General features: G+C 43.6%; 1 protein-coding gene, 1 long non-coding RNA gene and 1 pseudogene across 2 annotated transcripts; 1 reads left to right on the top strand and 2 right to left on the bottom strand.

The window, feature by feature from the left end:
* Positions 1 to 12,424, bottom strand: part of LOC135511235 (equistatin-like) — a 114,502-nt pseudogene that overhangs the window by 43,581 nt on the left and 58,497 nt on the right.
* Positions 205 to 5,420, top strand: LOC135509893 (equistatin-like). The gene is made up of 5 exons (XM_064930720.1): positions 205 to 248; positions 1,252 to 1,330; positions 4,853 to 4,993; positions 5,125 to 5,210; positions 5,304 to 5,420. The coding sequence occupies exons 2-5, from the start codon at positions 1,261 to 1,263 to the stop codon at positions 5,313 to 5,315; spliced, it is 309 nt and encodes a 102-aa protein (XP_064786792.1). The 5' UTR covers positions 205 to 248; positions 1,252 to 1,260; the 3' UTR covers positions 5,316 to 5,420.
* Positions 6,936 to 8,210, bottom strand: LOC135509892 (uncharacterized). Its single transcript, XR_010451006.1, has 3 exons — positions 8,150 to 8,210; positions 7,560 to 7,736; positions 6,936 to 6,972 (listed from the first exon to the last, which is right to left on the bottom strand). It is a non-coding gene; the product is annotated as an uncharacterized LOC135509892 (long non-coding RNA).

Genomic DNA, 12,424 nt, shown 5'->3' with positions numbered 1-12,424 from the left:
AGAGAGAGCGAGGAGAGGTAGAGAGAGAGGTAGAGAGAAAGAGAGAGAGAGAGAGAGAGAGAGAGAGGGAGAGAGAGAGAGAGAGCGAGGGAGAGAAATTTTGACAAAATAGAGGGAGGGGTCTGACTGGACGGGTCCTTAAAAAGGAGTTGAGAGAGAGGTAGAACTCAACTCACAGGCAGGACAGAGAGAGAGAGACCCAAAGAAGACCTTTAAAGAAGTGAAGCTACAACTGAAGACTTCAGAAGGTGACTTCAACATCTGATCATCTATCACCTGTTCATGTCCCAACTGACCTATCTCTACTGTAGTGACCTACTTTAGACAAGGGTCCATATTACCTTTGTGGCCATGAGCTATTCTCTATTTAGTTCACTGTGGGTCCTGGTCCAAAGTAGTGGCACCAATATGGGATAAGAAACCATTTGGGAAGCATCCATGTTCCAATGTCCGTTGGTCGTGGTGAGTACCTGTGTCTTGTTGTTTTGGCTTTCGTGCCACTTGTATTGTGCATAGATGATTAGGGGTCTCATTCCCGTGTTGTATCATTGTGTGCTTGTGCTTTCGGGTCTCTCCTGTGTATTTATTCCAGGTACTCCTCGCTTCTTTGAATGGGTTTCAGCCCTGTGTTTTGTATATGTGTTTGCTTGGTCTTCGTCCCGTGTCTTTACATGGCACACTGTAATTTGGGAAAACAAAAACCCCTATTACGCATTCCTGTCTCCTTTATAACAATGTGACACTCTCCTCCAGTACCCCCAGTTATACAGTAGGTTATGTACTTAACACAGGGTCTCCTCTCCTCCAGTACCCCAGTTATACAGTAGGTTATGTACTAAACACAGGGTCTCCTCTCCTCTCCTCTAGTACCCCCAGCTATACAGTAGGTTATGTACTTAACACAGGGTCTCCTCTCTCTCTCCCCCAGCTCTAGTTATGTACCCCTCCTAGTTATACAGTAGGTTATGTACTTAACACAGGGTCTCCTCTCTATCCTCTAGTATCCCCAGTATATACAGTAGGTTATGTACTTAACACAGGGTTTCATATCCTCTAGTACCCCCAGTTATACAGTAGGTTATGTACTTAACCAGGGTCTCTATCCTCTCCTCTAGTACCCCCAGTTATACAGTAGGTTATGTACTTAACACAGGGTCTCCTATCCTCTCCTCTAGTACCCCCAGCCATCCCAGTGATTTGGAGTAATCCAGTACAATCAAAGCTGATTAAAATGCTCATCTCTCTCTCCAGGCTATCACCATGGTGACATTGACCATCATTCTGCTTGTCAGCACAGCTTTTGCTCTGGGAGACACCTTTGTTCCCCATGGTAAGAGTGAGACACCTCACACTGACAGTTGAAGTCTGAAGTTTACATACAGTTACATACGTTTTTCAACCACTCCACAAATGTATTGTTAACAAACTATCGTTTTGGCAAGTCAGTTAGGACATCTACTTCGTGCATGACACAGGTCATTTTTCCAACAATTGTTAACAGACAGATTATTTCACTTATAATCCACTGTATCACAATTCCAGTGGGTCTGAAGTTCACATACACTACGTTGACTGTGCCTTTAAACAGCTTGGAAAATTCCAGAAAATGATGTCATGGCTTTAGAAGCTTCTGATGGGCTCATTGGCATCATTTGAGTCAATTGAGGTGTACCTGTGGATGTATTTCAAGGCCTACCTTCAAACTCAGTGCCTCTTGCTTGACATCATGGGAAAATCAAAATGAATCAGCCAAGACAAGTCTGGTTCATCCTTGGGTGCAATTTCAAAATGCCTGAAGGTACCATGTTCATCTGTACAAACAATAGTACGCAAGTATAAACACCATGGGACCAGCAGCCATCATAACGCTCAGGAAGGAGACGTTCTGTCTCCTAGAGATTAACGTACTTTTGGTGCGAAAAGTGCAAATTAATCCCAGAACAACAGCAAAGGACCTTGTGAAGATGCTGGAGGAAACGGGTAGAAAAGTATCTATATCCACAGTAAAACGAGTCCTATATAGATATAACCTGAAAGGCCGCTCAGCAAGGAAGAAGCCACTGCTCAAAAACGGCCATAAAAATGCCAGACTACGGTTTGCAACTGCACATGGGGACAAATACTGTACTTTTGGAGAAATGTCCTCTGGTCTGATGAAACATAAACAAAACTGTTTGGCCATAATGACCATCGTTATGTTTGGAGGAAAAAGGGGAGGCTTGCAAGCCGAGAACACCATCCCGACCGTGAAGCACGGGGGTGGCAGCATCATGTTGTGGGGGTGCTTTGCTGCAGGAAGGACTGGTGTACTTCAGAAAATAGATGGCATGAGGTTGGAAAATGATGTGCATATATTGAAGCTCAAGACATCATTCAGGAAGTTAAAGCTTGGTCGAAAATGGGTCTTCCAAATGGACATTGACCCCAAGCAGACTTCCAAAGTTGTGGCAAAATGGCTTAAGGACAACAAAGTGGCCATCACAAAGCCCTGACCTCAATCCTATAGAAAAGTTGTGGGCAGAACTGAAAAAGCATGTTCGAAAGCAAGGAGGCCTACAAACCTGACTCAGTTACCCCACTCTGTCAGGAGGAATGGGCCAAAATTCACCCAACTTATTGCGTGAAGCTTGTAGAAGCGACCCGAAACGTTTGACCCAAGTTAAACAATGTAAAGGCAATGCTACCAAATATTAATTGAGTGTATATAAACTTCTGACCCACTGGGAATGTGATGAAAGAAATAAAAGCTGAAATAAATCATTCTCTACTATTATGCTGACATTTCACATTCTTAAAATAAAGTGGTGATCCTAACTGACCTAAAACAGGGATGTTTACTAGGATTAAATGTCAGGAATTGTGAAAAACTGAGTGTAAATGTATTTGTCTAAGGTGTATGTGAACTTCCCACTTCAACTGTACTAAGTCAACAATTTTATAAATATAAACATTACTGTGTGTTTATCTGTCCCACAAGTTCAAGTATTAATACCCAGGTGTGATTAGGAAATATGTTTGTTTGTACATCTCATTCTCCTTGGGACACCCTCAGAGAGGACAGCCTCTATTTAACCTTTAGTTAAGAACAAATTCTTATTTACAATGATGGCCTACCAAAAGGGATTGATAATAAACAATATAGGACAAAACACACAAGAGAGACAACGCTACACTACATAAAGAGAGCTCTAAAACAACAACACATCAAGGCAGCAACACATGACAACACAGCATGGCAGCAACACATGACAACACAGCATGGCAACAAAAACAACATGACAACAGCATGGGCTGCAACACATGACAACACATCATGGTAGCAACACATCATGAAAACAACATGGCAGCAGTACAACATGGTAGCAGAACACTGCAGTTGATATCTCAGATAGTGGGAGTGAGGCCTAAGAGGGTAAATAAATAAGCATCAACCAGTGGGTCTTGCGATGGGTATACAGAGATGACCAGTTTGCAGAGGAGTATAGAGTGCAGTGATGTGTCCTATACGGAGCATTGGTAGCAAATCTGATGGCCAATTGGTAAAGAACATCTTGCCGCTCGAGAGCACCCTTACCTGCCGATCTATAAATTATGTCTCCGTAATCTAGCATGGGTAGGAGGGTCATCTGAATCAGGGTTAGTTTTGCAGCTGGGGTGAAAGAGGAGCGATTACAATATAGCAAACCAAGTCCAGAATTAACTTAAGCCTACAGCTTTGATATGTGCTGAGAGAAGGACAGTGTATAGTCTAGCCAAACTCCCAAGTACTTGTATGAGTTGACTACCTCAAGCTCTAAACTCTCAGAGGTAGTAATCACACCTGTGGGGACAGGGGCATTCTTCTTACCAAACCACATGACCTTTGTTTTGGAGGTGTTCAGAACAAGGTTAAGGGCAGAGAAAGCTTGTTGGACACTGAAAGCTTTGTTGTAGAGCATTTAACACAACATCCAGGGAGGGGCCAGCTGAGTATAAGACTGTATCATCTGCATATCAATGGATGAGAGCTTCCTACTGCCTGAGCTATGTCGTTGAGGTAAATTGAGAAGAGCGTGGAGCCTAGGATTGAGCCTTGGGGTACACCCTTGGTGACAGGCAGCAGCTGAGACAGCAGATGTTCTGACATTATACACTGCACTCTTTGAGAGGTAGTTAGCAAACCAGGCCAACGACACCTCAGAGACACCAATACTCCTTCACCGGCCCACAAGAATGGAATGGTCTACCGTATCAAAAGCTTTGGCCAGGTCAATAAAAATATCAGCACAGTATTGCTTAGAATCAAGGGCAATGGTGACATCATTGAGGACCTTTAAGGTTGCAGTGACACATGCATAACCTGAAAGGAAACCAGACTGCATACCAGAGAGAACACTATAGACATCAAGAGAGCCAGTCAGTTGATTATTGACACGTTTTTCAAAACGTTTGATAAACAGGGCAAAATAGAAATAGGCCTATAACAGTTAGGATCAGCTTGATCTCCCCCTTTAAATAAAGGACGAACCGTGGATGTCTTCGAGGCAATGGGAACCTCCCTAGAGAGAAGAGACAGGTTCAAAAGATCAGCCGTGACACCAGATAAATTAAGGTTGTGCCCAAGGGCTCAAGGGCATAGACAGATATTTCAACTTCTCATCTCAGGGATTCAAACTAGCAACCTTTGTGTTACTGGCCCAACTCTCTAACCGCTAGGCTACCTGAGACTCCTCTTGTTCCAGAGATGTATGTTGATGTATAAGATTGAGATTGACAGCCCAAGCTTCCAGAATGTATGTCCAGAAATGTATCATATGTCCATACATTGTCCAGCAATGTTATGTCATGTCCACATTACAATGTATGTTACCAGTCTATCAAGATGGCATCTCACACCTCAAGACCCGCTGTGAGCGTGAAAGAGATGCCGCGACACATGGCCCAATAGGAGGCTTCATCCCCACTTGTGACTACAATGGACAATACACCCCTGAGCAATGTTGGGGCTCTACAGGTTAACATGCACACACACACGCACAGAAGCACACAGTAAATTCTCCAATTGAGTTGAACGTGACAAATTCAATGTGTTACAGTAAAATGTGTAAATATATTCAACAGGTTATTAACATGTCTTTCTGGTAGGTTACTGTTGGTGTGTGAACAGTTCTGGACAGAAGATTCCGGGCACTGAGACTCCACCAGGCACTGCTATCAACTGTTCCACCAAGGTACACACACAAAAACACACACTCACTAAATCTTATTTCTTTGCAGCTGGTTCTGGATGTTGTTCATGTTTGTTGTTTTGTCTGGAATTGTAGATGTGGACGTAGATGAAAAGCGTTGGAACGAAGACGTTGAAGACTTGACAGTTGTCTTTGCTGTACTACAGGAACTAATTCACTTTCCATACAAATAAAATAAATCCAGAGATTAAACTGTTGATTTTTCTTGTTGGTGTGATATGCTGAACAATTTATATGAACCTGTCAAAATAATCGTTTACCTTCGATCGGATGTTCACTCACGAGACTCCCAGTTACACAATAAATGTTGCCCTATTTGTTTGGCACATTATGTTCAGAAATCCACAGGAAAGAGGCACGACAAATTCCAAATAGTTTCCGTAATGTCCACAGAAACATGGCCAACTTTTTTTTATTATCAATCCTCAGGATAAAATATATAATCGATAATATCAACCGCAACGGTCTTGTTCAGTAGGAGAGGGAACGGCAATGGTTCCCCAAACTCTGTTGCGCGAGCAGAACTCATGCGAACACTTGACGGATGTTATTGTTCTGGCTCACTTTTCAAAATAAAACCCTGAAACTGGCTGAAGACTGTTGACAACTTGAGGAAGTGATAGGAAAAGGAAGCTGGTGTATATCCCTTTAAAATGGCACAAAGGGAGGCTATGGAACATGGAGTCAAAATAGCAGCCACTTCCTGGTTTGATATTACTCAGGGTTTCACCTGCAATATCGGTTGTGTTATACACAGACAGCATGTCGACAGTTTTGGAAACTTGAATGTTTTCTATCCAATACTAATATGCATATATTAGCAACTGAGAAGATGGCCGTTTACAATGGGCACCTTTTCATCCAAGCTACTCAATACTGCCCCCTGCAGCCATAAGTAGTTAAACATGTCTTTTGCACCTTCAGTATCCTAAACATACTGTCATTTCACAGGTCTACATTTACAAAGTTAGGCACAATGACAGTTATGTCCTGGTGGCACAGTCACGCATGGCACTTGCAACATAACAGTTGTGGGTTTGAGTCCAACAGGGGACAGGAAGAAAGAGTACCAACTACAACATGTGTTATGATGCAGAGTTTCAGGTGAAGTGTTACAGGTTGTACTTAGTGCCAATTTGACACAGGTTTTGGACTTAATATCTGTTTGACAAATACATTTTGGGATGTGAATGTACGTTTTAGAAAGCTCTCAAAACATGGGACAATTTCAGCAGTATGATTCATAGTCAATAACTCATGAGACAAAAAATAGTCCACATTTTATTGGCTGCAAACAATTCCTCAACATTTGTGTAGTAACAGACTTATTTAACAGCAACTAAGTAATTTGACGTTACCATGAAGTATTAAGGGCGCAGCAACTACGGAATAACATTGCTGCTTCTAATGTATAGTCTGGCGGAGAGGCATGAGTCTCAGGGAGCACACAGAGGGCAAGCTCCTTCCACATAAAGCATTGTTCCAGCGCTTCTGACCTGAAGACAAAACACAGAACACATATACTCAGCTGTACAGACAGTAGGAAAGTCCACAGGAGACATTCATTAGTTAAATTAACTAGGAATAAATTTAATTTGATGACTGGATCAGTGAATGATACTGGGTTTACTGTACCTCCAAAGTTGATACGAATACAAGTCTCTCTGGCACCAGCACCAGGCCTTCCTTTAGCCCAGTTCTGTTGATCAAAGTCGGAGCCATCACTCCAGAACCACCGCCTGTCCTGAAGGGGGGGGTCAGAATAAACTCAATGTATAGTCTTTCCTCTAACACCTGAAACAGTTAAAGCTACTCCAAAACCCATCCTACTGGGACTATTGCTTGTGTAAAGACCGTGATGCCTACTCCTCACATTTGCAATCCCATACATGTCAAAGACCATAACTAGTTGACAACTTGATGCTAGAAACCCCATACACATGTTTACAAGCAGACTGTGTGGAATAGATTACATCTATACTTAACTAGAACCATTTTACATATGTATAAAAGCATCCTACGGAAGTTGACAATTAAAAACATTGACGTTATTTAGTAGATTCATCTAGCATGACCTACAGGATCAATTAGGTTAAGGGTTTCGCTCAAGGGCACGTCAGATTTCTCAGTGAGCTCTGGGATTCAAACTAGCAGCCTTGACTTTATTGGGGTCCACACAAAATAGACAGAACTACATTAATAACAGGTAGCCTAAATGCCACAACACACAATTTTTTTAACGAGGTTTGCTGTTCACTTGAGCAAGATGAGATGGAACGGAGTTCCTTGCAATAATGGCCTTATATAACACTGTAGGGTTCATGGTCCCACCTTAACAGAATAAAATCCACCAATCCAGGTAGGAGGGAAACCAACAGTCTTGACCAAGACCAACTCCTGTAGAAACTGGTCCTCCTCGGAGCTGTGCACAGATGCCAGGTTTGCGCCAAGGTAGTTCACAACGTTGGGTACAGACACCAGTTGATCACCAAGGGACACACAGTACCGCTAGAGAAGAAAGTATTTATTGAACTAGGCAAGTCAATGAAGAAAATTATTATCTACAGTAACAGCCAAGCAGTAGATGGGAACAAAGACATTTCATGTATTAGTCAGTCAGCCTTGCTGAGAATTTGTCTTCTGGACTCTCAACCAAATATTGACCATCGCAAATAATTCCTTTTTTAAACTCTTAAAGATACTAGTTTATCTCCATCTTAAGCCATGTCCTGTGGGTTCCAGTATACAGGAGGCACAACACATTCAAAATGATTAGAAAATTCCCATCTTAAAGGGAAGCTCAGTATTTCACATCAGTCATGTGTTGCAGTTTAAGAAAGTATCACCTTTAAGGTAATGTCAAAGAGCTCATTTCAACTACACTTCCCCTTCAAATTCACAGTAGATGGTAAGGGTGATACCTCTGCTTCAGGCCAGCTCCTTGTAGTCTTTACAAACATTAAACAGCGTGATCCATATTTGGTCCAACCGGAAGGACACAAGTCTTCTTCTACAAGTGCATCTGTAAGGAGAAGTTACATGTGGCTTTAAAGGCTAGTGGATGGAGATCTACAAATCACAGCTACAATATTATTTGTAGGTCAATCAGTCATGTCTGCTACGAGAAAAATACAGAACGAGTCAAGAAAAGTGGACTCTTACGTGCATCTCCCAGAGCAAAGGCAGCACTGAGAAGCAGAAGACTGGTCAACATGGTCATGGAGTCTCCTAAGAGGAACAGAGTGAAGCCATCAAAACCACAGAGTCAATTCAACATACAGTAGATTAGAACAGGAATATGTCTGCTTTCCTAAATGCCAACCTATTCCCTAAACAGGGCTGAGGAGAATGTCTGGGCAGGTTGTCGTCTCCACTCAGATGTAATAACATTACAATTCCCAAATGTAGAAATGTCACTCATGTTTGGTTATGGCCAAATCTGTCAGAAAACAGGCATTATGATTGAACACAAAGTTCAATTCTGCTTCTTTTACTTTCCAACAAAAATAAAAAGCAAAGTATAAAATGCTGACAGGTAAGGCGTAGTGGCTTGTAACACCAGCAGGTAAGGCTTAGTGGCTTGTAACACCAGCAGGCAAGGCTTAGTGGCTTGTAACACCAGCAGGTAAGGCTTAGTGGCTTGTAACACCAGCAGGTAAGATGAAATGGCCACCTGGAAAGGCTGTGATAAGATGTTGTCGTGCTGGAGGGAAGACACCACAGCCCAATATTAGACCTATTAATTAATGAAGCAAGGTCTAAGGACATTCCACTGCAAAAGCTTGCTGGTAGATGACATGGTTCAATAAGGTACCTGCTAGCAGTATGGGGTCCCACCTCTGAAGATCCAGACATAATACACTAGATGGTTCTGATAAAGCACCATTTACAGCACTGAGCAGTGATCAATAACTAAATCTAGAATAGACAAGGCCCATTCAAATATGGCGGCCAATGTTTTGTTCTGGCTTTGCATGTCCATGTTTCCCCTACTTCCAGTCTGGCCCAGCATGGTGCCCATACTGTGAGGGTGTTTAGCTAAACAGCGGAGCACAACATGGAATCCATTTAAAGTTGTTGGGGGGGGGGGGGAATAAAGTAAAAAAAGCATTTCATAGTTTGTTCACTGAGACACAGTGCAACCAATCAGAACAGTCTACAGGATTATAGATGTAAGACACATTCTGCTAGGCAGGAGCCATCATTATACCATGTCTCATCTCACCAGCTGTAAAACTTCCCTTACAGTTAAATTAAAGGTCGAATACTGGGCCAGCTGCACAATAACAATACACATGATGAACAAGATATTACACCCCAATGCAGGAAGTTAAAACCCTAGAAAAGTTACAATAGCAGGACCTCACTTTAGCCAATTAACAACAGGAACAATAAAGGAACTGGGACACCACAAATGCTGAACAACCCAAGTAGAACAAGCTGCTTATACACCAGAAGAATGGAAGAGGAATTGGTGATTAGCAGAGTGAGTTCAGGTGTGGTGAGTTAGCAGGAAAGGGGCGTGTCCAGAGGGGAACTGGGAGTTCAATTATGCCCACTGAATGCATTTTTTAAATGATCATATACAAAAAGTTGTTTTGCAGGACAAGGTTTATTGTGACTTTCAAGAATGCCGGAATTGCTTCACCTTGCTCTCCTGGTAGGCTCGATGCAAGTTTCACCATCCAATTATTTCAGACATACAATGCAGTTCCACCATGGCACGGACCGTGATGATACCTTGGTGCAGACCATGATGATACCTTGGTGCAGACCATGGTAATACCTTGGTGCAGACCATGATGATACCTTGGTTCAGACCATGGTGATACCTTGGTGCAGACCATTATAATACCTTGGTGCAGACCATGATGATACCTTGGTGCAGACCATGATGATACCTTGGTGCAGACCATTATAATACCTTGGTGCAGACCATTATAATACCTTGGTGCAGACCATTATAATACCTTGGTGCAGACCATGATGATACCTTGGTGCAGACCATGATGATACCTTGGTGCAGACCATTATAATACCTTGGTGCAGACCATGATGATACCTTGGTGCAGACCATGATGATACCTTGGTGCAGACCATTATAATACCTTGGTGCAGACCATTATAATACCTTGGTGCAGACCATTATAATACCTTGGTGCAGACCATGATGATACCTTGGTGCAGACCCTGACGATACCTTGGTGCAGACCATGGTGATACCTTCGTGCAGACCATGATGATAACTTGGCGCAGACCATGGTGATACCTTGGTGCAGACCATGGTAATACCTTGGTGCAGACCATGATGATATCTTGGTGCAGACCATGGTGATACCTTGGTGCAGATCATGGTAATACCTTGGTGCAGACCATGATGATACCTTGGTGCAGACCATGGTGATACCTTGGTGCAGACAATTATAATACCTTGGTGCAGACCATGATGATACCTTGGTGCAGACCATTATAATACTTTGGTGCAGACCATTATAATACTTTGGTGCAGACCATTATAATACCTTGCTGCAGACCATTATAATACATTGGTGCATACCATGATGATACCTTGGTGCAGACCATGATGATACCTTGGTGCAGACCATGATGATACCTTGGTGCAGACCATTATAATACATTGGTGCATACCATGATGATACCTTGGTGCAGACCATTATGATACCTTGGTGCAGACCATTATAATACCTTGGTGCAGACCATGATGATACCTTGGTGCAGACCATTATAATACCTTGTTGCAGACCATGGTGATACCTTGGTGCAGACCATTATAATACCTTGGTGCAGACCATGGCAGTACGGTAGTTTTTTTTTGAGGGGTAAAGTTTTTTACGTCCAGTTGTTTTTAACCGACACACGACAGTTCAACGGAATCTCACTGGAGCAGACAATTGTTACATCTATTTCCTATGCAGACTTTCTAAATGGCGACAACAACAAAAAAATAAAGTTAATGGGTACATAGTTACTGTATTAAAGCTGACAAGAGTAGGAGAGAGAGGTATGGGAGAAATGAGAGGAGGGGACAGGTTAGGGGATGAGAGGAGGAGGGAGAGGTTAGGGGAGGAGAGGAGGAGGGGAGAGTTGAGAGGTTAGGGGAGGAGAGGGGTGGGGAAGAGGGGTATAGGAGGGAGGAGTGGAGGAGGGGAGAGAGTAGAGGTATAGGAGAGAGGAGAGGTATAGGAGAGAGGAGAGGTATAGGAGAGAGGAGAGGTATGCGAGAGAGGAGAGGAGGAGGGGAGGAGAGGAGGAGGGGAGAGATGTATAGGAGAGAGGAGAGGTATAGGATAGAGGAGGGGAGGATAGAGGAGAGGTATGGGATAGAGGAGAGGTTTGCGAGAGAGGAGAGGTACGGTAGAGAGGAGAGGTATGGTAGAGAGGAGAGGTATAGGAGAGAGGAGAGGTATGGGAGAGAGGAGAGGGTTTGTGTTAGGACAAGAGGAGGAGAGAGAGGTATGGGAGAAATGAGAGGAGGGGTGAGGTTAGGGGACGAGAGGAGGAGGGGAGAGTCGAGAGGTTAGGGGAGGGGAGGAGAGGGGTTGGGAAGAGGGGTATAGGAGGGAGGAGTGGAGAGAGGAGAGTTTAGGGGAGAGAGGTATAGGAGAGAGAAGAGGTATAGGAGAGAGGAGAGGTATAGGAGAGAGGAGAGGTATAGGAGAGAGGAGATGTATAGGAGAGAGGAGAGGAGGAGGGTAGAGAGGAGAGGTATAGGAAAGAGGAGAGGTATAGGAGAGAGGAGAGGAGGAGGGGAGAGAGGAGAGGTATGGTAGAGAGGAGAGGTATAGGAGAGAGGAGAGGTATAGGAGAGAGGAGAGGAGGAGGGGAGAGAGGAGGTGGAGGGGAGATAGGAGAGGTATGCGAGAGAGGAGAGGTATGCGAGAGAGGAGAGGTATGGTAGAGAGTAGAGGTATAGGAGAGAGGAGAGGTATAGGAGAGAGGAGAGGAGGAGGGGAGAGAGGAGAGGTATGGTAGAGAGGAGAGGTATAGGAGAGAGGAGAGGTATAGGAGAGAGGAGAGGAGGAGGGGAGAGAGGAGAGGTATGGTAGTGAGGAGAGGTATAGGAGAGAGGAGAAGTATAGGAGAGAGGAGAGGAGGAGGGAGAGGAGGAGGGTATAGGAGAGAGGAGAGGAGGAGGGAGAGGAGAGGTATAGGAGAGAGGAGAGGTGTAGGAGAGA

Source organism: Oncorhynchus masou, chromosome 23 (assembly GCF_036934945.1).
Source record: "Oncorhynchus masou masou isolate Uvic2021 chromosome 23, UVic_Omas_1.1, whole genome shotgun sequence".
In the NCBI taxonomy this organism is placed as follows: domain Eukaryota; kingdom Metazoa; phylum Chordata; class Actinopteri; order Salmoniformes; family Salmonidae; genus Oncorhynchus; species Oncorhynchus masou.
The sequence above is the reverse complement of the archived record's forward strand: the minus strand, read 5'-3'. Positions and strand labels throughout refer to the sequence as shown.

Excerpts from the sequence above, each read along its gene's own strand:
- LOC135509893 (XM_064930720.1), top strand. The coding sequence starts at position 1,261 with ATGGTGACATTGACCATCATTCTGCTTGTCAGCACAGCTTTTGCTCTG. Across the intron at positions 1,331-4,852 it reads AGACACCTTTGTTCCCCATG|TCTATCAAGATGGCATCTCA; the intron begins GTAAGAGTGAGA and ends GTATGTTACCAG. Across the intron at positions 4,994-5,124 it reads GCAATGTTGGGGCTCTACAG|GTTACTGTTGGTGTGTGAAC; the intron begins GTTAACATGCAC and ends TCTTTCTGGTAG.